This window comes from Pyrus communis, chromosome 10 (assembly GCF_963583255.1).
Source record: "Pyrus communis chromosome 10, drPyrComm1.1, whole genome shotgun sequence".
In the NCBI taxonomy this organism is placed as follows: Eukaryota; Viridiplantae; Streptophyta; class Magnoliopsida; order Rosales; family Rosaceae; genus Pyrus; species Pyrus communis.
Window position 1 is genome coordinate 16,228,416 of NC_084812.1, and position 26,751 is coordinate 16,255,166.

The 26,751-nt window shown below is 37.0% G+C and overlaps 1 protein-coding gene, 1 long non-coding RNA gene and 1 pseudogene across 2 annotated transcripts; 2 read left to right on the forward strand and 1 right to left on the reverse strand.

Moving 5' to 3' along the window:
- Positions 1–5,349: 5,349 nt before the first annotated feature.
- Positions 5,350–6,274, reverse strand: LOC137747929 (thioredoxin-like fold domain-containing protein MRL7, chloroplastic; annotated as a pseudogene).
- A 1,535-nt stretch (positions 6,275–7,809) lies between these two features.
- On the forward strand, positions 7,810–11,730 carry LOC137748299 (F-box protein At5g51370-like). Its single transcript, XM_068488432.1, has 2 exons — positions 7,810–9,083; positions 11,039–11,730. The coding sequence occupies exons 1-2, from the start codon at positions 7,855–7,857 to the stop codon at positions 11,310–11,312; spliced, it is 1,503 nt and encodes a 500-aa protein (XP_068344533.1). The 5' UTR covers positions 7,810–7,854; the 3' UTR covers positions 11,313–11,730.
- Positions 11,731–23,508: 11,778 nt separating this feature from the next.
- LOC137746485 (uncharacterized) lies at positions 23,509–26,127 on the forward strand. The gene is made up of 2 exons (XR_011069859.1): positions 23,509–23,609; positions 25,210–26,127. It is a non-coding gene; the product is annotated as an uncharacterized lncRNA (long non-coding RNA).
- The last annotated feature ends 624 nt before the right edge of the window (positions 26,128–26,751 follow it).

Below are 26,751 nucleotides of genomic sequence, written 5' to 3' on the forward strand. Positions count from 1 at the left end.
ATTATTTATGGCAAGGATTAATTAATATGATTATTAATCAAACGAATAAGTTCGTTAAAAGACCTCGGGATAGTTTTGGACCTTAAGGCCCAATGGGCTTCGAACGTCAAGTCCATTGACTTAAGTTGTGTGACAACTTAATGAATAATGATTCACAAAGGCCCAAATAGCCCAATAAATCCCATGTTAAAGAATGAGTGGTTTTGGACTTATTTACAAGTTTGCCACTCAAATGAATTAAGGAATAAGTATGACTTTATAGCCAAAATTCATTAAGGGTAATTTTTGGGGAAAGGATGAGAACACAAGCTCTCTTTTCTCTCTAAAATTTCAGCCACCTTGGAGGGATCATCTAGCAATCAAACTCCTCCAAGGTCACTCATTTCTTCTACAATATGCCTTGGTGTGGAGACTTAGAGGTTTTCAATTTTGGGAACTTGGAGAAACCTTTTCATCCATCCAAATCCATGGATCTAAGATGCAAGGAATGAAGGCCCTCTCTTTGGGTGATTAGCCTTTGCTTATGCAAAGAGGAATCTACAAAGGTATTGATTTCTCAACTCACTTTGTTTTGAGTTGAGTCTTGGTTCACCTATCTACTAGGCTTTGAAGTTCATGGGTTAAGTTTTGTTTTTGAGTGCATATAAACATGATTCCGCCTTTTAATTGTTAATTGCATGTTGTTGATGTTGCTCAAATGAACTTGTTTTTCACAAATTTTCCTTCACGATTGCCTCCACAGTGCTGTTTATCCAAACTGAAGGTGTGTCGGTAGAAAAAAGAAAAAGAAAAATCTCAAGATGTTTGAGAGGTTTTGCGCAGGTCAATTGTACGTTGAATTGAAGGTCCTTCATTGTTGCATGATTTCTTGTACTTATAGCACCAACTCCTTGAGATCGAATTAAACCCCTATCTGGATTGGGAGTCATTGCTCCATTCCAACTTTGCTTCAAACAACCCTACTCCCATTAGGACTTTGAACTCACCCACCTTCGGGGCTTTATTCATTGCTGGTCGAGAATCCTAGTTGCACCAGGACTTCCTCGACCCTCTTTGCTTATCTGGACTACTCCTTCTTGCGATAAGACTCGACCATCCCTACTAAATGGCTCAGAATCATCAGGCAGCCCATATCATTTTGACACGGCTTTGGGCCGAGCACAAACCTACACTCGACCCAACAATATTATTTTGAGCCCAAACACGACCATAAGCACCTAGTCCACAAACTATTAAATAAGGACTAGAAGTTTCTTGGTTCATGAAAATAAGGACCATAAGTTCCTTAATCCATGTACATATTAAGTATGGGCAACAAAAATCAAAAGGGCACCCTTCCCAGAATTTCAAAAGTTCAGATTTTCCAAGATAAAGTTTGTTGGCATTTCTCAAATGCAATCTCAAATTTTCCGAATATCATGGGCAACTTTATCAAATATCTCTGACAAAGTTAAATGCATGAATTTTACTAGTCCAACTACAACGTTGTTACTGACAAGTGTGAATGACATGGTCCCAGCGGCACCACCATTAGGAAATCCCTTTATATGTCGACCTTCATCCTTCATAAAAAACAAACCTCTAAATATGTCTCACTCCTCTTCTTTTTTGGGAATGAATTTTCAACCAAGCCTCTCGAAATACAGAACCTTCCGTCTCTCTGACAATACCTCTTCAGCCAAGTCCCTTAAAATGCCCAACTCATTTCCTTAGCAAGAAAATATTTTTGACCAAGAAGTTTTATATCAACATCAAATTCTTCTATTGTTTTTTTCTTCAAGAGAATAAGTATCACGTATCATGTTATTTCCCTATTTTTCCTTTGCTCTTAATCTTGCATGAAAGACAAGAAGAAGGAAAGAAATCAGTCAAAACCTGAAATCTAATTTTTTGTTCAGAATTGATTGCATAGAAACCTTACATGATTGCTTTCCTTGCACCACTTCTGTTGTACAGGAGGCTGAAGTAAAAAGATTAACAATGAACCCATAGAAGTTCAAAGGGAGAAAATTAGTGGCTAGTTAAGTGAAAAAAGGACCGAAGTTTAATGATGGGAATCCTACTCATAGTTCCAAGTAAAAAGTACATTCAGATTCACACAATCACCTGACTTGTACCGATGGTCAGACACCTCTAAGGAGAAAACACTTGTTGCATCAAAATCTCAACAAACACTTGATGCATCATAACGACTTAAATGATTATTCTATCCCACCAGTTTATATCATTCAAATGATGTACAAAAAGGTAAGCAAATCTTGACTATTTCTAATAAATTACCAATTGCATTAACAAGTCAAAAAGATGCCACATGGGTTGAAATCTTAATAAGACAATCCATGAACTTGGCACTACTAAAATTGTTGCATGCTCGAAGCATGCCAATTGAACATGGATTCAAGTTTCAAAGGATGATTCTTAGACATGACAAATTTAATACTTTCATGGCTGAAACATGGTAGACGTATAGGTTCCAATGATTCAACTACCTAGAAGTGGAGATTAAAAATGACTGTTATAAAAGAGATAATGTAAAGCCCCAGAAGAGCCAAGGAAATCCAAAGTAATGAAATAATCTATGCATGCGCATGTACATGATAATTGTGGGACACGAATTGATGAGCTAATGTTAATTATAGTTTTACAGTAACTACAAAATTTATTAATGAGCTATATCGATGCTGAGCCACAAAATTTAGTATGAAATGGAAAAATGTTTGTAACAACTCGTCCCGAATTTGTAACACAGTGAAATACACTCACATGATGTGACACAATATTTGTAACAACCCATCCCAAATTTATTTACGGATTTTTTGAATAAGGGCATTTTGAACATTTCACAGGTGAAAGATATATTGGGATTGCTTTTGGACCTTAAATTGTGAGCCGAGTGGGGCCCATTTCCTTTTTGGTCCCCCAACCTCTCTCCTCCCTTGTCTGCCACGTGGAGCAACCCCCCCCCCCCCCAAAATATCTCTCCTCTATTCTCTCCCCGTAAGGTCTTCTCTTTCTCTCTCTATGTTCCATTTTTGTCTTTCTCCCTCTTGGACCTCTCTCTCCATCGGTACATCTTTTCCTCCCTCCGTGCACTAGTCACCACCTTCATCCTTTGGCCTTGCAAGCTCCACGAACCCTGGAGCAAGGGAAGAACACTCAAACCACCTCATATCAAGTGCACCGTAGCGTTGCCACTGTACACTCCTCTCCTCTAGCAATTTCTCCATGTTCCTGGCGAGGGTAAGCATTGAGAAATCCTTAAACCTTTTTAGATCATGTTTTGGAATATGTTACAGTATTTTAGAGAGTTGATATGGTCGATGTGGGATGTTACAATCCACCCCCCTTAGGGGCCCGACATCCTCATCGGCACACTCGCACCACGCGGCAAAGTGGCTTTGAATGGTGTAACATTCAACCTCTCTGAGGGGCCCGACGTCCTCGTCGGCATACTCGCACCACCACACGACATAGTGGCTCTGAATGGTGTAACATCCCATATCGACCAACGGAGAGGGGGGTGATGTGCCTTATATGTACATGCCTACCTTCATATAGCACGAGGCTTTTTGGGAACTCACTGGCTTTGGATTCCATCGGAACTCCGAAGTTAAGCGAGTTCGGGCGAGAGCATTCCTTGGATGGGTGACCCACTAGGAAGTTCTCGTGTGAATTCCCAGAAACAAAACCGTGAGGGCGTGGCCCAAAGTGAACAATATCGTGCTACGACGAAACCGGTCTAGAATGTGACTTAATAACAATTCCCTTTTACTATTATATATATATATGTATATATTGTATATCACATATGTTTGTTAACATGTATAAGCATGTTTAATATTTCATATTTTGATTATGCAATAAATGTTATATTTTGATGAAAAAACTATGTGAGTCAAAGAAAAACAAGAAAATTGAAGCAAGAATTGTGTAAAGAGTGCATTTTTGCTCATCACCATTTAGTGTAGTGTATGTTCACCACCCTATTTATCATCGTTAGATGAGTTTGAATTTTGAGATTTTTGTCTATCCACTACACGAATCTCGAAATTCAAACTCATCTAATGGTGATAAATAGGGTGATGAGCAAAAATGCTTCCATTTTGTAAACCCTTAAAAAATGACATGAAGTCGCTGCTTGCAACCGCGCTCGCACTGGATCGAGCCAGCAAGCCGCTCACACTGAACTGCCAGCAACCAGGAACGACCCCCGTCTCTCTCATCAAAAATCGAGAACCACACCAACGGATGTGGAATCTCTGCAAATCTGTAGATTCAGACGACTAGGCCATCTCTGATGAATGTTATCATCGTCTCAACTATGATTGAAGTCGTGGTCTTCCGCCTGCAATTATCGTTGCCATAATTGCAATGTTTCTCGACGACACACCGAGAAATCCTGTTGATTTCTCTTCGGATTTGGGTACCCAAATCGAACCCCTCGATGGAATTCGAGGATGATTGACGGCACGCAATCACCATGGCAAACCTTAAGCACCACGCTCGATTTCACCGAAGAACACCATGACGATGTTGATTTTCCAGCACCCATACTTCGTTTTGGATTCGTTTTTGGCCCATTTTTGAGCCATGATTTTCTTGTTCGGAAACAGAGAAAGAAACCCTTTAGGGCCAAATTGCTTAACGAAAAACAATGTCACCCTAAAAGAAAAACAACATATAAACAAACAATGGGCAAAAAACAATCACACCCCTCAATAGACAACATATAAATCATTTTACATGATTCATCTGATTCTAAGAAAAACCAAAAAGAGGGAGTATTGCTGCATGGGAGATGCCAAAAACAATGGGCATGTTTAGATATAATGTCGAGTAATTCTAAATATGGTAAAAATTTTAAATAATGAAATTATAGGCATATTCTACATAATTAATGTTCAGGAGTTATGAATATCTAGTGGCTAAAAGGGTCAAATTATAAGCATACTGTACGTAACTAATAATTCAAATGAAATATTATTTAGGGTAAATGACAAAAAATTACCTCAACTATTGATTTCACGACACTATCATACCTCATCTTTTAAAATTGACAATGTCATACCTCATCTTTAGAATTTGGTCTAATGTTATACCTTCCGTTAGCTTGGTCGTGAATTTCTCAATTAAATGTTGACAAAGCTTGATCCGAGACCCACTTTCTATTAAAAATAATAATTTTCCCTAAAAAATATAAAAAAAATTAAATTAGATTAAATTTAAAAAAAAAAAAAAAAAAAAAAAAAAAAACCCCAAACACCCATCTTCCCTGACCCCTTCCTCTTCCCTGCAACCCAGATCCAAAACCCAAATCCCTTCCCCTGCAACCCCCAACCCCCTGCCCACCCATACCAACATCATTCATCAATTAAATCATTGCAAAATTGGAAATCAACGAGGTCGATAACACGCATAACCGAGGAGGCAATCGATCTTTGGCATTCCAGTAGACCTTAACCGCCTTTTTAAGCTCTTTCAACGCCTTCCAATTCTTGCTTGCTCTGTTGTACCTCTTGAAAACAAGAACAAGAAGAGGACTTGGGTGAAAAGCAAAACTCTCCCACTCCAAGTAGTTGATCTCCTTCACCCAATTGTCTTCAACCTCGCCTTCCCAATCAATCTCAACCCCATTGTCGCCCACCACGTTTCGAATTGGGTGGTTCTCGAAGTACAATGAAGTCCGAATCCCTCACCCCACATCAGCATCCAACGGCCAATCCTTGCTCCTTTCCTCAACCACCATGCTCTTCTCCCTTCCAAAACCCTCATCCTCCTCCTCCTCACCATCGTCCACTTTCCTCTTCATTACTTCATCTTTCTTCTCAACAATCTCTAGGTTCTGCTTTCTGATCAACGCAAACGTCCGATCAAGTTACTCCCGCACGTAATCTTCAATCGCCGCAGCTTCGCTCCTACACCCGCGCCGCGGCTTTCTCGGAATCGTCGTTGGAAACGTCTTGCCTAGCTCCTCACCTTTGTGTTTAGAAGTTTTCGTTTTATGGCTGCAATATTTTGGTTTCAGATTGGAGCGAGCTTTGAGGTCGGTGAGGTTGCAGGGAAGGGCAGGGAGAGGTGGGTTTTGGGGGGGGAGGGGGTGGAGATGTTGGCATGGGTGGGAAAGGGGTCGGGGGTTGTAGGGAAGGGGAAGGGGAAAGGATCTGGGTTTTGGATTTGGGGAAGGGGTTAGGGAAGATCGGTGTTTGGAATTTTTTTTTTATTTTTTTATTTTTTTTATTTTAGGGTAAATTATTATTTTTAATAACGTCAGCATTTAACTGAGAAATTCACGACCAAGCTAACGGAAGGTATAACATTGGATCAAATTCTAAAGATGAGATATGACATTGTCAATTTTAAAAGATGAAGTATGATAATGTTATGAGACCAATAGTTGAGGTAGTTTTGTGTAATTTACCTTATTATTTAACTTGATGAAAAACATATGAAGTGCACAAGGGTTAGTTGACCACTGTGAACCTATATTGTCTCCGCCCATGGTGCAAAACCCACCTCTTGTCGATGTGGTTTTTCAGTTTACTAAACCCCTCTTTTACTCCCCTGTTTTAATCCCATCTTATCTTCACTACTTTTTAAAGCTATCCAAACAAGATGGTTAAAAATGGGGATTTCCAAAACTTTTTTTTTTTTCTTTTTTCAATCCAAACCTCTTTTTAATCTTTTATCCAAACAAACCTTTAGTATTCACTAGTGTAGAATATCGTTTGTGCTAAAAGAAATTTCTATCATACTTCATGGAAACAAAGTTTATATAGGTTTCATATTCTTCTACACAAAAAGGACGTATGCGTGCACCCTCCACATGCATATATTATTCCCTGGACAGATTTAGCTTCCTCCACATGAGGCACGAAGCTCTCTTGCCAACAAGAACAACTAATATAGAACTGATTCACATTCACAATGTTCAGATCCAATAATATATTGTCATATGAAAAAAAAAAAAAAAAAAAAAACCTTAAACATGTTAATATATTATTGAACAAAGATCTGGATTAATTAATTGGGTGAATTTGATGAAAATTATCTGGATCTCTTTCCCTCCACCACCTTCATTGACATCTAAAGGTGATGTGATGTATAAAAGCTAAGAATGTGTATAGAGTAGGGATTCCTCACTTCCTTACTCTAGTTAAATATTTTACTTTCAACTGTGAAATTATATTAAATTACGGATCACTAATTGAAATCATAATAAAAAAGTAGAAAACAACTGAATTGAATCATAAATAATCATCTAAAATAAAATCGTCCTCTTTCATGTGTAATTATTAATTCGTTCTGCTGTCCAGCTTTGAATTGAAAACAAAAAAAGGTAACTGGAGGAGTTGGGAGTTGGAGAATTATGACTTGTACTTTCCATAACACAACCAGATGTTGTTACTTAAGTTACACCCCTTTCCCCTTTTAATGTCAGACAAACTTTATATCCAATTATAAGATTTTATCCTTTCGGAAAATTACCCCTCGTTCATTTGTTAAACAATTATTTTCAGCCCAAAAACAACTCAATCTTCTTATGAGCATTTTTACTCATCATCGTAAATTATTCATGTTTTTCAACGAGAGACCTCCGAATTATCAAAGTCTTATTTTTAGCCAATTTTCACATGCCTGTCCCTATTTTATCGTAGATTCACCTGTACTGGATAACGGAGTCATTTTCTAGAAAGATAAAAAGACAGATAGACCTACTGTGATTGAGAAAAAGATTAGATTTACACAGACCCTAACCCTAATTACTTAAAGGGTTCATTTATTTTTGTCTTGTCCCTCTCTCTTTCTGTCTCTGTGTGTGTGTGTCTCTCTCTATCTTCCAAAAAACTTTAATTAATGTCTCCAAATTCACCAGACAGAAAATCCGGAAGCCCAAAAAGATCACCACCGCCAGTTCTGCCCAAGCGGCCGCGCCCACTGAGCCTCCCGGACCAAGCTCTCAAGCATGTTATCATGAAGATGCAGCTCCAGAACCACTTGAACTCCCTCTCTCCCTCCACCGCCTCGCCGTCTCCCCACTCCGAGCCCGACCTCTCCTCCGCCTTCAATTCCCTTACCCTTGACCCGCCTGCACCCGATTCCACCTCCCTCCTCTCCGACAAGCTCCTCCTCCGCATCTTCTCCAAGCTCCCCATTTCCCACTACCTCCCCAACTCCCTCGTCTGCAAGCGGTGGCTGTACCTCCACGGCCGGCTGGTGAATTCCGTGAAGCTTTTCGATTGGGGGTTTTTGGACTCGGGTCGGGTTTTCGCCCGGTTCCCGAATCTGGACGATGTCGATATTGTTCATGCCTGCATTCGGTCCCCAAGGAATTCGGGGATTCTGGTGACCAGGAAGGCTTTGACTGTTCATATCGACTCGCTTTTTAGCCCCAGTGGATTCATTGAGGAGAGCGATGTGTTGAAGAACAGTGTTGTGGACCATGGGCTGAGATTGATCGCTCAATCGTACCCGAATTTGCGGCGAATTGCGGTTATCGGCGCCAGTGAAAATGGGTTGGTGAGGATTGCTGAGGAGTGCCAGATATTGCAGGAATTGGAGCTGCATTGTTGTGGGGACTTGGCGTTGAAGGGAATTAGTGGGTGTAGGAACTTGCAGATTGTGAAACTGATTGGTTCTGTTGATGGGTTTTACAGGGCTGTGATTTCGGATATCGGGTTGACGATTTTAGCTCAGGGGTGTAGGAGGTTAGTGAAGCTTGAGCTCTGTGGGTGTGAAGGGAGCTATGATGGGATTAAGGCAATCGGGCAGTGCTGCCAAATGCTTGAGGAATTGACTCTCAGTGATCATAGGATGGATGGTGGCTGGTTGGCTGCTCTGCCCTTTTGTGGGAATTTGAAGACTTTGATGCTTCAGTCTTGCAAGAGCATTGACTCAAGCCCTGGCCCCGATGAGCATTTGGGGTCTTGTCCCACCATCGAGGAGTTGCTTTTGCGGCGGTGTCAGGTGCGGGATCAGCATGCTATGAGATCTTTGTTCATGGTTTGTGAGGCTGTTAGGGATATTGTTTTGCAGGATTGTTGGGGATTGGTGGATGAAGTATTTGCATTCGCTAGCATTTGTAGGTACGAGAGTTTTTTTCTTCCCATTTGTGTTTAGCTCTATTTGTTTCCTGAGATATGTTGAAGAAACTTAAGATTAGATTTTGTGTTATTTCTGACTTTACATTGTTGTGCAAATCGGTTATTTAGAAAAGAAAAATACTTTTACGTACTATAAATGCTATCTCCATGGAAGATTATTAGAGGAGTATGCCATAGGAGATGGTTGTATTGTTTGTCCATATATTATCTGTTTTGTACTAAATGGAAGATGTATAGTCGTAAAGTATGCAAATAGTTAAACATGGCTTATTGCTTTTAGATCTGTGGTTCTTCTGTAGCGAGCGTACCTGACTAATTAATCTTTCAGCAGCAAAACCTTTTTTAGACATTGCGTTAATGGAAATACCAATCATAAGATGTGTCGTGTTAGAATTTCTGTCATTTAGGAAAGAGATTCCGGAATAGTTGGAGGGTCGTCACTATGAGACTCCACCGATAGTGATAGGGTAGGGCAGTTTTCTTCTTCAAAAACTTTTGAAAGACACACAGTCCCTAACTAATGGCATGTATTTATTGTAAGCACTCCCATGGAAAGATCAGAAATAAACTTTGAGAATGCTCTGCCACTAAGGCTAGAACTGCCTTGGAATGGCCCATCTAAATTCTTTGGGAGTCCCACCTTTGTCTTGTTTACTAAATTGCACGATTTGCGTAATGCAGTCATCAAAGCTTTATTAAACAATTATTAAGCAAATCAAAGCTTATACCATATTTGTTTGGCCTCCAACTCCTATGGTGTTTGATCTAGGAACTTGAGCCTCATAAAATTTCAAATATTTGAATGTCTCAAATAGCTTCAATAATTCCGTTATGAGACTTGTTTTCATGATTTGGATTGATACCTTTATAATTACCTTCATATAATCTTAGTCGGATGTTGTGCAAGGGTTTGATGAGTTGTTCTCAATTGTCAACTCTAAAGTTTTAAAGTTTAGTGGATTGTTACCCAATTAAGTCTAAAGTTTCAAATTTTAAATAACATTTGCCTAGTTTTTGTATGGGGACCTTAGAAATGGGCGGTTCAGATCTTCTTATCACAATGAGGGTTAGGCGTGCACACTATGATCCCTCTTAATAGGTTTTCTACGCATTATGATTTCCATAAAGAGACATAGGATACTTCGGACAAAACAAAAAAATGAACTCAAATAAGTTTCAGCAAGTTGGAACTTGAATACAGACACAATAAGGCTGTGGTGTCCACTATTCTTGGAAGTGCATTTTCCAATTGGTCAGATATGCATTCTGTGGAAAATTGAGAGGTTCCTCCAAATTATTGGAACACCATTTTTTTTTAATTTATGGTGCATGAGGAGGAAAGTTCTTGAGTTCAGATGGCATAAAACTGCATTTATATCCAAGAATAGTTGGTAAAAGGTGATGTTCCAGAGGTTTTCACCATTTGGTATTGTCAGTAAAAGGAAAATATTTAGAGTCGCTTGAAGATTGTCTGTGGATTCATTTTGCTAGCAAGAATAAGGCGGTAACAATTTGGAAAAGTCAGTTTTGATATATGCCCATTAAAAAAACATTTCCTCTCAAGCGATGTTGAACTTTGTAGTTTTTGGGATGGTTAGAAAAAGTAGTGGTCTTGGTATATTGCCTTCTTACATGTCTTCATGAACAATATGACTTTACTGCAGAGTATTGATATGAACTGAAATCTGTTGGCTGCATGCAGAGATCAGTTTGTATTTTTTTTTTATTCTATGAATTTTGTGCTTTTTACCTTCATCTTTTGCCTTTTGAAGATTTATTTTGCCATAAATATTTTGATTGAACTTCTCCCCATTTGTATGTACGAGTAGCCATCATTATTATCTTTATAATCTAGCTTGAGATCGATGTTAAGCAAGACCTATTAATTAATGACAAGTTTGATGGTTGTTAATCTTTTTACCCTTTCCATCATGCAGGAGGGTGAAGCTGGTTGCTCTAGAAGGATGCTCACTGCTGACAACAGGAGGTCTGGAGTCAGTACTCCTTTGCTGGAAAGAGCTTCAAGGGCTTCGAGTAGTATCATGTAACAATGTAACGGACAGTGAAATTACTCCTGCCTTAGCAACCTTATTTTCTGTTCTTAAAGAGTTGACATGGCGACCGAATTCCAAAGCTCTCTTATCAGCAAGTCTTGCAGAGGCTGGAGTGGGAATGAAAGGTGGTAGGTTTTTCAAGAGATTAAAGCCTTGACTCCACTGCTTGATGACGGGGAATCTTGACCTGTTCAGTGAGCATCCTCATATTGGGCAGCTGTTCAGTGTTTGGATCAACACAGAAGATAGATAGATTGAAATGTTATTTAGATGTTCAGCTTTGTGGTGATCGAGGGGTCATTTGCTTCCTTGCCCACAGAAACCATACCGAGTGCAGGTCAGTGTCAAGTTGTCGGTGTTATTTAAGACTAGTCCTGTTTCTCTAATATTCAGCAAGGTTAGACGTGCTAGTTTGGTCATTTTAAATAGCTGTACTGACTTGCTAGGAGTTAAGAGTAAGCAAACACATGGGTAGAGTTTATCAACTCTTTCGACATCGTCGATATGTAACAATGTAACATTTACTAGGAATGAACTTCTTTTACCTCAAAGTGTAGTGGCATTATGCGTGTTCATTGTGTTCTCATGCAACTGTTATGGGATTATTTTTCGTCATCTTGGTGTTAATGACTCATCTCATTTTGGCGTTCAAGTTTCTTCAACGTTGTCAGTAACGTGGTCGATATATTTCGATAAAGTTTGAGAGTATACAAGATTAGTTGATCATGTACCTTTATTATCAAGGAAAGTTCATGAATCGCAACAGTACCTGTAATTTGTTGTCGATGCATATTTTCATGGAAATTTTTTAACTTGAATCAGGGAAACCTTACCCTTAGCTTTGAACTTAGAACCTTGAACTTTTGAATGGAAAATTTTCTCGTACTAAGTGATGACCGGGAGATTAATGCTTTCAACTAACAGAGCTATAAGACCGTTGTGGAATGGCAATTAATCTCATATGTAATACGTGGATTAGAATGATGACCTAGAGACCACTAAAAGTAAAAAGGTTTGTTTGGCAAGTGTTTTTAAATGACTAAAAGTGATTTTTAAAGAAAATGTTTTTGGATTTCAAAAGCACTTGAAGGGCTTTCTGCTAAAAGCATCAGTTATTTGCTTCTTACTTGAAAATAGTATGCGTATAATGTTTGGTTTAATTACCTTTTAATCTTCTTTTCCCTTTCTCTCATTTTGGCACTTCCAATTTAGAGCAAATTATACGAAATTATCTCAACTATAAGTCGAATCATAATCTCATACCTCATGTTTTAAAAATTATAATGTTGTACCTCATTTTACGAATTTATTACAATGTCAGATCTTTTTCTGTCAATTTCCTTGTTAAATGCTAACGTAGCTTGAGACGGGGTCCACTCCCAAACCCAACTGGATTAGAAAATTAATTAAATATTAAAAAATAAAAAATAAAAACAAATATTTTTATTAAAAATGGGACCCATCCCTTACAAACCCATCTTCCCTCTTCTTTCCCAGTTGCACCGTTTCTAACCCAACCTGCCTTCAATTTATATACAAATATACCCATGGTGGGTCTAGTTCACAAATTTCACAACCGTTGCATTTCAAAAAATAAAAATAAAAAATTAAATACAGATATCACTTTATATTTATTATATCATATACTAATACTATAGTAAGAAATCTTGCTTTATCAGCTGTTTTGGGTTACTATTTACCTATAATGTCCGGACGGATTTACCCCTTATTTTCTTCACAATTTATAACCTTCTTTTAGATCGTGCAGTAAATTACCGATTTTGCCCATGGTAGACGCGTGTTGGTGAGGGAAGGGGGTTGAATTTACGCGTGTTAGTCATCTGAGAAAGGGAGAAGGGTGGAAAGCCAGAGCTCTTCCATTTGCTTCCACAGATTTCTCTGGCTCTCTCTCAAGCCCGGAACTGCCAGACGGTTCATGCAAATCATCGCAACAGCAGTTCACCCACTCTCGACTTCTCTCTCAAGAATCGCACTGCAACACCAGTCGACATTTCAGAGCCTGCGTCTTGAACTCTCTCTCTCTCACGGAACGATCGCCACCACCATCTTTCGGCTCGAATTTTGTGGGTTCTGAAGAGCAGCAGCGACATGCAAATATATGGTACCCTTTTCTTCTTTCTGTAACTATTAAATCGCTTTCGAATTGTGTTTAATTTGTGTTTTGAATTTTGAATTTTGAATTTGCAGCCTGATCTTCCACTGGAGCATCGAAATTTTGCATTTGTGTATCTAATGACAGAAACCTTTGTTGGAAATGTGCCCTAAAACCAATCATATGATGATACTTTATGGACATTTCACATGTTAAACTAATCTAGTTTAATATTAAGGGCAAACATTATTGTTTGAGCCGTCTCATATAAATGTTATATGCTTAAACGATAAGTCCAAGGAATATGTGATTGGAAGAATGCGATCTAAAGAAGTTAGATTCATGAGACCATTCTTTCGTTGACACATCCTAAACGTTCCTGATCATAGGATTGTCAATTGGGCATTGACAGTCCGTAAAGATCAGTACGTGCTATGTCTTCTCTCAGGGAGAGTGACTAGTCTCGAGTCATTGGTGTGTGTGACATCAAGACAAGTACGTAGGTGCTCAATAGAGAATGAGTTCACTGAACACGATCAACGAAGAGTTCTCATATTCATGTCACATGAGAACTCATGGTTGGGATAATGCAAATTAGTCTTTTGACCTGAGGCATCACAGTTGTCTTGTGGTTAGGTCCTTAATCTTTGATTATGTCAAAGTCACTCCATCAGGAGGGTGTCCACGGCATCGTTGGGGTTAAGCCACTTAGCCATGGAGGCAAGTGAATGCGCAACAAGGGATCTCTAACCTTCAAACTGTTTGAGGGAGAATACTCTATGATATGATTAAGAATCTTTGGCCAAAGTATGAATGAGATTTAGGAATGTGTTCCAAATCACATTCAAGGTAATCATATAAGCGCAAGACTCACATTGGATAGTAGACATGAATAAACTATCAAACCAAACAATGTGGTCAAGAGTATTGTATTAGAGAAAGACCGTATTGCATTTGTAATCCTAAAACTGAATAGGTTCTCCACCTCTTCTGATTAGCTTGGGTAACCATGACATGCTGCTAGGCGTCAACCATGGTTTGTGGAAGCCCTAAAAGTGTATTATCACTAACGGGAGAATTGAAAGTAAGTTTCAATTCACAATCGATTTGAAAGAGTTTGAATCGCCCACTGCCTCGCTAAAAGGAACCTAATGGATCGTACACCGTGTAAGGTAGAGATTGAAGATTCAACGGAGATAAGTAAGAATAATTCAATGGTTTAATTATTTATGGCAAGGATTAATTAATATGATTATTAATCAAACGAATAAGTTCGTTAAAAGACCTCGGGATAGTTTTGGACCTTAAGGCCCAATGGGCTTCGAATGTCAAGTCCATTGACTTAAGTTGTATGACAACTTAATGAATAATGATTCACAAAGGCCCAAATAGCCCAATAAATCCCATATGGCCGGCCATTTAGAGGAGGGTAGTGAACTTGGCTTAATTGCAAGTTTGCCACTCCATTGTGAGGTGGTATAAAGACATCTTTATAGCCATTTCATCCTTAAGGGTTTTCTTAGGAGTAAAGATGAGAACACAAACCTCCCTTTGCTCTCAAAGAGGCCGGCCACCTTGGAGGGATCATCTAGCAATCAAACTCCTCCAAGGTCACTCATTTCTTCTACAATATGCCTTGGTGTGGAGACTTAGAGGTTCTCAATTTTGGGAACTTGGAGAAACCTTTTCATCCATCCAAATCCATGGATCTAAGATGCAAGGAATGAAGGCCCTCTCTTTGGGTGATTAGCCTTTGCTTATGCAAAGAGGAATCTACAAAGGTATTGATTTCTCAACTCACTTTATTTTGAGTTGAGTCTTGGTTCACCTATCTACTAGGCTTTGAAGTTCATGGGTTAAGTTTTGTTTTTGAGTGCAAATAAACATGATTCCGCCTTTTAATTGTTAATTGCATGTTGTTGATGTTGCTCAAATGAACTTGTTTTTCACAAATCTTCCTTCAAGTGGTATCAAGAGCCTAAGTCTAGTAGTTGGTGAATCCTTTTGGGTTTTGTAGTTCATAGTTTGTGATTTGAATGTTGTAATTGTTACAAGCTTTATTCTTGCTTCTTTGAATGTAAATTTTGTTAGAAAATTTGCCATCTCAAATGTTGTAGATGTAGTTCATATGAGCATGAATTTTGGAGCTAAAATTTGGTGCCATGTTTTTGGGGAAATTCGGCCAAATCCAAAGGGTGGATTTTGGGTTCTTGTTTGACTTGTTAAAAGTGTTTTAAAGTGACTTTTGGAACCCCTATGTACCCTAGTATGGTTGTATGTTATTTCCCTTAAGTTTGAGTGGTTTTGGTATGTTTTTGGGTGAAGAATGTTCATGGAGCTCTTATGGGGATGTTCTTCATTGTTCTTGATATGTTCTTGCCAAGAACAAAAGGTTTGGTGTTTTGATTCAAAGTTTTGATTTATTTCATAAAGTTTTTGTTTTGAAATATTTCTTATGTTTAAATATCTTAGATATTTGTTTTGAAAAATTAAAGAAATTTTAGTGGGTAGGTGTGTAATGATTTATTCCATTTCACACACCCCACTTACAAAACTTTGAATTTTTTTTTATATACTTTGCTTCAATGGCCGGCCACCCTACTCAATTAGGGTCCTTGTGGGGCTTTTATGCAATTACATAAAGTTTTGATACTTTTGTGTATTTGTAGTTTGACCCAAAAGTTTACGTTTTTACGTAAAGGTCCAAAATCACTAAAAGGACAAATTGTTTTGCTCCTTTAATGAAGTTTTAGCTTTTGTGGAAATTTTTGGGTTCTAGTTGTAATTACATGAAGTAGTGGACTTTTGTGTTTTTACAAAGTGACCCCAAAAGTTTAAGTTTTGCAAAATGGCTCAAAAGTTGAGGTCATATCATTTTGGCCCAAATTAGGTAGAGAACAAAATTGTTTTGTCTCTTTAAATGAGAATTGGATTTTTATTTCATTTAGCTCCATTTAAATCAATTCTATGGATACAAAAACCAAATGAAAATGTTGCATTCAAGTTTAATTAGTTAAAGCGTTAATTAATTAAAGAAAGGGTGATTATGAACCTAAGCCTACTATAATTGAGCTATGTGAAAGGCCGTTTCAAATTTGTTTGAACCATGGGAATGTGTAGATTAAATTTTGGTTGTAATTTGATATGATCAATTGTTGTAAAAGAGAATAAGCTCTTCTTTACTTTAAAGTAATTTGATTTGATCAATTGTTGTAAAAGAGCATAAGCTCTTATTTACTTTGAAGTACTCCTTTCTTGTTTTATTCGATATGCATTTAATTGGAGTAGTTGGGTCCAACGCCCAATAAGACAACACGCCTTAATGTGATTAAACGCGTAACTAAAATCAATCACCATCCCTAGACCGAGATTCAACACTAGGCTCGTGTTGAATCGAATCAAAGGTTCATAGTCATCCTAAGGCCCTAAGGCAACTATATAGTCCATCAATGAATGCAAACCTTATGTTAGTAGTATCATATACTCTTCCTTTAAAAACCGTTTTAAAAGCTTAGTGGGAGTATTATATACAACTAAAACAATCATATGGATCAATAGTTGTAATAGGACCAAAATTGTTTTAATTATGATTAAAATGAATATATATATGTGATGAGACCTAAAACCCTCAACAAACCATTATTAAGTTGATAAGCGAGAGATGCTTTGAATATCTCTTCGTAGGCCTTCCACCATGGTGGGCTCCAATCGTTTGTGACTCATGCACCGGCTTCACCCTATAATGGGGAAGTACAAAGTATGTGCTTACATCCAGGAGGAGTCCATAAACATATGATGAGGTGAGTGTAGACAACGAGTATGACCAACATGATATAATTCTGAGGTTGTGCTTGAACCTCTACATAAACTAAGCATGGTGGGAATAACTTAACTAAGTGCAATGGTGCCAACATGATATAATTCTGAGGCATTCATTCTCTAGAGGCCAAACTAGATGGGTAATTACAAGAGTTGTAAATGACTAAAGTGTTATTCTCTCATCATTATTTTTGCTAACCAACATGATATAATTCTGAGGTGGGCTTGGTAATGGTGAGTCTCCCATACCCCGCTAAGAGTTCAACAAAACTCTCGAATTCCGATGAGGGATATGGAATTTGACAAAAATAGTGGGTGGTGCTATTTGATTTAAAGACCCGAATCAAATGGCTTAAAATCAATCAATTTATATTCGTTATGTATTTGTTTACCAATATATTTGCAAACGCTATCCAAAACTTGACAAAGAAAAGCCGAATGCTTTAATTTCCGGACTTAGTTCTACAATCCCATAGATTGTCTTTAATGGCTTGTAGATGTAACTAAGTAGTCTCATCCTCACAATCTTCCTATTGATAATGTATCATTGGAAGAATATGTTAGATAAGTCTAACATGAGAAGGACAACACTTTTAATGTCATAATTCTTCAAATACAAATTGTTGTATGAAGAAATAAGAGTTGCTTTGAACAACCCTTAATCAACACAAACTTTAGTGCTTGTTTCTTTGTTACATAAACAAGGAACTTTTGAAGTAAGCACAAGGGCATGGACGTTTTATGTGCCATGATTCTTCACTTACAAATTGTTGTATAAAGAAATGAGAGTTGCCTTGAACAACTCTTGAAAGTTTGTAATTATGTTTAGAACATAATGGTTGGTTGACAAAAATAGTCCATCAACATGGACTTATGATGATTTTGAATCATTGAGTGTTGAAGTGTTAAACCACTTAACGAGACGGAAATTAGGCAAGGACTTCACCTTTGTGTCCCTATCCTAATGGTTCACTAAGTTTATTGTAAACTATATAGTGAACAATAACCGCACGCTCTCCAAATCGTTTGATGTGTATAACACATTTGAAATAAGTTTCAAAAGAGATAGTGGGAGTTTAGGGACCATGACTATTGTAGTCAAAAGGGAAGTCAAATGAAGAAGGCAAAATAACTCTAAGGGAACAAACTTTCTTTATGAAAGGATGGACATTGGAAGGGGTATTTGCAAGAAATGTCTTGCAAGTGTCAAGAACACACCTTTCGAAGGTGTTGTAATATGTTCTTGAAATAGTTCAAAACAGTTGGTTCTTCTACTTGAATGCTTGATTCCGTATTAGTAACTATGTTTTACAATTGTTGTAAAAGTGTGCTAATAAAAAGTAGAAGATTAATGAGAGAAGAGAAAGTACTTCACATTCGGAAAGTGAATAAAATATAGATCTCTGCGAAAGCGGATTGTACTTACTTCCTCATATGAACTACCAAAGAAATTGGAAAATACTAAAGATTGTCTTTACATTCCAATTTTAAGGAACTTAAATCCGTCACTATAGTAGAGATGGATAAATGTTTTGTTTGACAAAACATTGTTCTTTGTTAATCAATAATTAGATTATTGTAATTTAATTGGTTGTCTCTATAGTAGAGATGATGTGGTAGTTTAACTGTTTAGAATACGATGATGCTTAAAACCCAAAAGGTTGCAAGGTAGTGACTAATCCCAACTGAGTTGTGATACCTCTAAAACATAAGTTACGAGTTGGTCATAGATGGATGCTTTGGATCGTTAGATCCGGATCCAATACCTTCTTGTTAAAATTGTATAGAGGCGAAATGTTCGAATCTTTATTCTTTTGGAAAGAAGAAAGAATCACAAAGTTGTTGAGGTTAATTCACTTAGATGTTAGTGGCACTTGTCCACAACATAATACTACTCATGTTGTATGACATTCACCGAAGATCACTCTCGGTTGGACTATAGTTTATTTTGAATAAACACAAGTCCGAATACTTTGCAAAAGGTTTCAAAGAATTCAAGAAATATAAGTAGATGAGTAAGACGTCTAAAGTATTTACCTCCTTAGATTTGATCCAAGGAAAAAGTAACACTTTAGATTAATTTCCTTGAAAAACATCAAGGAAAGTAGCATCGTAAGATAATGAATTTCTCCATTAGGAGAAGAATGAACATGAATAAGATTTAGTTCGTTGGACATTATCAATTACCCATATATATATGATATATACTTCTTAGATTCGTTCCTATACAACTAAAAGGTGATTTAATGTTTTGACATAATATGGGTTTCCGAAACCATTATTAAGATAGTCTTGATAATATATGTCTAAAACTATAAATCACAAGACAGGTTAGTTGTAGAGATCCATCCATCATGGATCTTAGCAAGCTAGAGGGAGCTATAAGCGTCTTATGAGAAAAGATCAATTGTTTGATTTCTCATAAAGATGTAAATGAATCTTTTGTTTACTAGGTTTATATATATATATGATATATTAATTTTTGGAAATGAAAAGAGTACTTCTTCGTTAAAATTATTCTATAACGATAGAATGTATATGGGAGATATAGTCTATATAATGGAATGGAAATCTATAATGATATATTTCAAGATATAATTGGATTATATCAATCCCTAAAATAGACAAGAGATGCTAGGAAGTTTCTCATTTGATGATAAACTTCAATTAGAATGACAATTCTAGTGAGACTAGGAAGTTGTTCTTCTCAAAGGGAATGTACCCTTTGACTCCCAAAGAAATAATGCGTAAATAGAATCCTTTATGCATAAGCAGAAAGGTGATTTATGTATTTCATATTGTATGAAAAACATTGATATAAGATGTACCTAGAAAGGTACAAGACAATATCAGTGCAAGCCCAGGATCAGAACCATGGCAACTGTCAAGTGAGTCCTTAAGTATTTGAGAAATACTAAAGGATATATTACTCAATAATTGAGAAAGAATTAGAGTAACGTAATGGAAGCGTAAATGTATTAGAGTATCAATCTAATCCATCATTGGATATTTCTTCATTATGAATGAAGAGATAAACAGATATCTCTTTATTATGACTAAAAAGATATTTGGATGGAAACATTAAAGTAATGACTTTAGTGTGTTCCATTATGAATGCAAAATATATTGCCATATAGAAGTTTACAACAATGTTGTTTGGATGGGAAAGTTCATTTATGAACTCTCTATTTGGTTCCAACCAGAAAGTGTATGACACTAATGGGGCGATAGCTCAAGCCAGGGAATCAAGGTTTCATCAAGGTCCGAACTCAAATGAGAGACTGAACCACATGATTAGGAATCATGAATAATGGTGACGTCGTTATTCTCAAGGTTGCTTCTATGGATAACATATAGATATCCATCTTGTTTAGGCCTACTACTCAGCCATTTATGAAATGAATTACAGAAGAGGTATCATCACTGATGACTAAGCTGATTGGCTCTAGTGCAAGTGGGAGATTGTTGGAAATGTGCCCTAAAACCAATCATATGATGATACTTTATGGACATTTCACATGTTAAACTAATCTAGTTTAATATTAAGGGCAAACATTATTGTTTGAGCCGTCTCATATAAATGTTATATGCTTAAACGATAAGTCCAAGGAATATGTGATTGGAAGAATGCGATCTAAAGAAGTTAGATTCATGAGACCATTCTTTCGTTGACACATCCTAAACGTTCCTGATCATAGGATTGTCAATTGGGCATTGACAGTCCGTTAAGATCAGTACATGCTATGTCTTCTCTCAGGGAGAGTGACTAGTCTCGAGTCATTGGTGTGTGTGACATCAAGACAAGTACGTAGGTGCTCAATAGAGAATGAGTTCACTGAACACGATCAACGAAGAGTTCTCATATTCATGTCACATGAGAACTCATGGTTGGGATAATGCAAATTAGTCTTTTGACCTGAGGCATCACAGTTGTCTTGTGGTTAGGTCCTTAATCTTTGATTATGTCAAAGTCACTCCATCAGGAGGGTGTCCACGACATCGTTGGGGTTAAGCCACTTAGCCATGGAGGCAAGTGAATGCGCAACAAGGGATCTCTAACCTTCAAACTGTTTGAGGGAGAATACTCTATGATATGATTAAGAATCTTTGGCCAAAGTATGAATGAGATTTAGGAATGTGTTCCAAATCACATTCAAGGTAATCATATAAGCGCAAGACTCACATTGGATAGTAGACATGAATAAACTATCAAACCAAACAATGTGGTCAAGAGTATTGTATTAGAGAAAGACCGTATTGCATTTGTAATCCTAAAACTGAATAGGTTCTCCACCTCTTCTAATTAGCTTGGGTAACCATGACATGCTGCTAGGCGTCAACCATGGTTTGTGGAAGCCCTAAAAGTGTATTATCACTAACGGGAGAATTGAAAGTAAGTTTCAATTCACAATCGATTTGAAAGAGTTTGAATCGCCCACTGCCTCGCTAAAAGGAACCTAATGGATCGTACACCGTGTAAGGTAGAGATTGAAGATTCAACGGAGATGAGTAAGAATAATTAAATGGTTTAATTATTTATGGCAAGGATTAATTAATATGATTATTAATCAAACGAATAAGTTCGTTAAAAGACCTCGGGATAGTTTTGGACCTTAAGGCCCAATGGGCTTCGAACGTCAAGTCCATTGACTTAAGTTGTATGACAACTTAATGAATAATGATTCACAAAGGCCCAAATAGCCCAATAAATCCCATATGGCCGGCCATTTAGAGGAGGGTAGTGAACTTGGCTTAATTGCAAGTTTGCCACTCCATTGTGAGGTGGTATAAAGACATCTTTATAGCCATTTCATCCTTAAGGGTTTTCTTAGGAGTAAAGATGAGAACACAAACCTCCCTTTGCTCTCAAAGAGGCCGACCACCTTGGAGGGATCATCTAGCAATCAAACTCCTCCAAGGTCACTCATTTCTTCTACAATATGCCTTGGTGTGGAGACTTAGAGGTTCTCAATTTTGGGAACTTGGAGAAACCTTTTCATCCATCCAAATCCATGGATCTAAGATGCAAGGAATGAAGGCCCTCTCTTTGGGTGATTAGCCTTTGCTTATGCAAAGAGGAATCTACAAAGGTATTGATTTCTCAACTCACTTTGTTTTGAGTTGAGTCTTGGTTCACCTATCTACTAGGCTTTGAAGTTCATGGGTTAAGTTTTGTTTTTGAGTGCATATAAACATGATTCTGCCTTTTAATTGTTAATTGCATGTTGTTGATGTTGCTTAAATGAACTTGTTTTTCACAAATCTTCCTTCAACCTTTACAATTCAAAATTTGAAGCCAAGATACCACCGTCCATATACGTGCAACCCAAATATTGTTAAAAACGAAGAAACAATGCAAAAAACCAAATTTTACATTTGGTTATAGCTTTTGTGTAACTGAAATCTTAGGTCTGAGTGCGTCTTTGTTTTCATAAAGTTTTGGAATTTTGAAATTTTCTTCGTGGATTTTGTTAATTGGCTTGCTTCGTTGTGAATTTTTTATTTTTTATTTTTAATCTTGAACTGATAATATGATGTCTTTCAATTTCTAGCTGTGGATTTATGTTGTGATCTTTTGGTGATTAATCGGGTAATGGTTTGCATATGATTATTTATAGAATATTCATAATTATTTCACAAGATTTGTGCTTGCACTTGCTTTCTTTTCTTTTTTTTTTTTTTTTTTGGGAGTCTGGAAAAGTAGTGCATCTGTTTTTGTATGTGATTTGAAACTTGAAAAACATATATGAATTATTCTTTGTGCTTTGGCCATGAAGGGTATTAGCAGGTTGTTCCCCATAAGAGAAAATGATTGAAAAAGAAGATTATTTTTATTTGTTGGTTGATTTGTGTATGGACTATGTATTAATTTTTTTTTTGGGATTTTGTGTAGAGAGTGCTGTGGAAACAGCAAAGCAATGCAAGGGCGGGATCTGATCGGTCGCACTCAAATAGGGGTTTGTTTCTCAAATCGTGTTCATTAGTTAGATTATTAATGTGCTTTTGTAGAGGTTTTCAATATGATTTTCTAATTTCTCTTTCTCTTTTCTTTGGTTTTTGAACTATCTATGTGATATATGTTTGGTTATAAAAGAAAAGTGAATAAAACAAAGAGATGCAGCAATTGGAAACATGGCTGCAAGTGATAAGTCAGAGTCTTTGTTTTAAATCACTGTACTACATTTGTAGTGTATGCATGCTTAAGCGAAATTCAAATTGTAATACAGGATCTTAGGGCTGTGCAAAATGGTGTACAAAAATACACACGAGTCGGAATTGTGAAACCAAGTCAACTCTCACTTAGAAGTATAAGTACTAGGAGTTCATCCTTGAGCGACCTGGCAGAGGATTTTAACCAACATGGTTGGATTTCTGAACTTCATTATATTTCCGTGTATTTTTCTTATATAGAATGCGTCTATCTGGGGATCGAAACACGTCCTTTTTCTGAATTTTCAGGGCATGAAAATTCATGCTCGGGCGGTACCCCTATTTCAAGGCAAATGAGACCATTCGACGATGGTAATTGGTAACCCAATGCTTTCTTTGTTGTTTTTCCTTAATGGGTTAACGATTCCTTGCTTTTTACTGAGTTTTTGGCTATGTGCATTTTGTATTTCTAAGCTTCAAGGCACATTTTCCCAGTACATATAATTGTTTTCGTAATTTAATATTCAGCACCGCTTGCCAATTTATTGCATGAAAATTTTGAATATCAATGTTAAACTAAATTACACTAGAAGTGGCTGTAAACACTAGAACAGCCTTCCGGCAAATCAGTCTTTAATTGTCTTCCACATAATTGATTTTCTATAATCACAGATCTTATTTCTTTGATTTTGCATGAAATGGACAATAGCCATAATTCATAGTCTCAGTGGTTTGGAAAACATATGGTAAACCAATGGATAATATGTTTACCTGATTATCTATTTGTGTGTATAAGGTATTTTTTTTGGAAATATGGTTATCTTTTCTAGTCTAGAAGGGGATTTACAATGCAATGTCAAAAAGAGTTTTGAGTTTTAGTTTACTGGCAATGTAATGGAATATGTGTTATATTTATATGAGTTTGATAGTTATTACATCCTATTAGCTATGTTCCTTTTTAGAAGCTTTGATCAGAGCATTGCTTTGTGACAATTGTGATTGATCTTGATTGGGATCATTTTGGCATGGGTTGAGAGGTAGCTTTTGTGTCTTGAAAATCTTGAAACAATGTATCCTATGATTTTTTTAAACAAAGCTTTTGCCTACACATAATTTCGTTTGGTTTTAAAAATAGGAATGCCAATTATGCTACTGATCAGTCTTTAGATTTATATAATGGATAGATTTAGTTTTTACTCAATTGTTATGTGATTATTGATAACACCTCTTCCGCAAAAATTATTAAAACTTACATGCATTTTAACTTAAATTATGTTTTTCTTATAAACATACTTGATCAAGCATGAACTATTTGTCGTGATAGGAAGGTGGGTAGGTACAAAGTGATCAAATTGCGGAAAAAGGTCCTCTCCAACTGATAGAAAACCAGATTCCTTTCCACCAATAAAACACGAAATAACCATGCTTTGTGCTTTTTTTTATACAATATAAATCTATTGATGTCAAAATTCATTGTAAGTATTTAATAATTAATTTTGGGAATTGTTATTATCGTTCTAAAAATCTCATTCTACACTCCTCACAAGTGTATTTTTCTTCCTAATTATAGAAAGTTTGGAGTGCCAAATGATATTTTTAGAATGTCAATAACAATTCCTTTAATGTTTTGAGAAATAACTTTGAATTTTTGGTTTTATTTTTGCTGATTTTCGAAGTGGTTGTGGTAACTGGTTCTTTTGAACCAGTTTAATCAGTTTTAGTGATTGCATGTGGAGTGGGGTTTTGAATTTGTTTAGCCTATCTCAAAAGGTCAAGATTATATTTTCCTTCATTTTCTTAAGTAACCAAACAGAAAATTAGCTCTCTCTCCTTTGTTTGGTTTAACTTTACCAATAGAAACTTTAAAAGTTTCTTAAGTTACTTCAACTATTAAGTTTGAAATAATTGAATACTTGAAAATTGGGTTTCGTTTGATTGTTTGTTCTAATTGGGCTAATCTTTTGTTCTGTAGCAACAAGGAGAAATGAGTCAGTCGGAGGACTCTGAAAGATGATTGTTGTTGTTGCTGCTATAGATATGCTGACGGATCCTTTGAAGGGAGAGTTAGGCTTGGGTTGAGAAGCGGGATAATCCTTTGCATTGCTATCAATAAAGTTCAAACTGGAGCTGTGCCCAAGGTGACCCTGATCCTCTGATCCTTTTCCAAATTCTCACATTTGAGGTTGTTATTGAATGGTATGCATATGGAATAGGAGAAGTTTTGAAACAAGAATACGTGTACAAAATAATATTTTATATTAATGATTTTGAGGTTACAATCTCTTTGTAATTTGGTCCTCTGATTCTATCTTCGTAAGGTGTGGGTTTGTGGATGAGTTGTTGATCCAAAGGGCCATTGGGGCTTGATCTAGGGATGAACAATTGATGAATGAATCTTCAAGGGCCGTTGGGGCTTAATCTTGAAGAACAGTTGTTTGTTGATCCAAGGGCCGTCGAGAATTGATCTTAGCATGAACAGGTGATGAACGATGAACACTTTCTTCAAGGGCCGTCAGGGCTTGATCTCGAAGGTTGAGGGAAGTTTCTTCAAGGGTCGTCGGGGCTTGATATTGAAGGAGGATTTTGACGAAGAACGAAGAGGTTTTTACTGATCCTTCGGGATTTGCTTGAGAACTTTAGAGTTTCAAAGCTTCAAGGTTTTTGTGTGATGTCAATTCCTCCCTTTTCTCTTGATGGAGAAGCCTATTTATAGGCTTTGAGAGTGAATCACTACCATCCATTTTTTTTGGTAGGTGAGTGGATGTTGTAGGTGAAATAAGTGGAGTTGGTAGGTGAAGTAAGTGTGTGATGTAGGTGAAATGAATGGAGTTTGTAGGTGAAATGAGTGTGTGGTGTAGGTGGAATGAATAAAGGTTGTAATTTTAATGCATTGGTCAACATTTGTTTCACTGAAATTTCGATGTCTACAAATGCCCTCACTTCAAGGCGTGTCGTATACATGTGCTTGTCATGTGTAAAAGATGAGTTTTGAAGTCTCTTAATGTAGATGTCGATCTAAGGGCCGTCGAGGCTTGATCTTGAATTGGGTTGGAAATTTCTTCAAGGGCCATCGGGGCTTGATCTTGAATTCGACTAGAAGATTTTTTGGTTTCCTCCAATCGTTGATTTTCCACAGGCTTAATCTTGAATTGGGATGGAGGGTTTTCTGGTCTCCTCCGAAGGTCTGAACTTACTCCTTTTATCTGGAGCTGAATTTGATTCAAGGGTAGTGAACACTTGATTTTGAATCGGACTTGTGATTTCTTCAAGGGCCATCGAGGCTTGATCTTGAATGAAAATAGGACCACGAACGGTTTCAGGATTCGGACACATGGCATGCAAGCACGAGGTGGAGGTGATGGCCTGTTTCTTTGTTCAATCTTTCCAATTCATATTGAAGAGGGTTGGGGATGAATCAGCACGTGCAGTTGTTGCGTTTGCTGATGATTCACAAGATTGATGTTTCATTGTCACTCGTCTTATCTGTTCTTCAGGCAGATGTGGTATCTTCTTT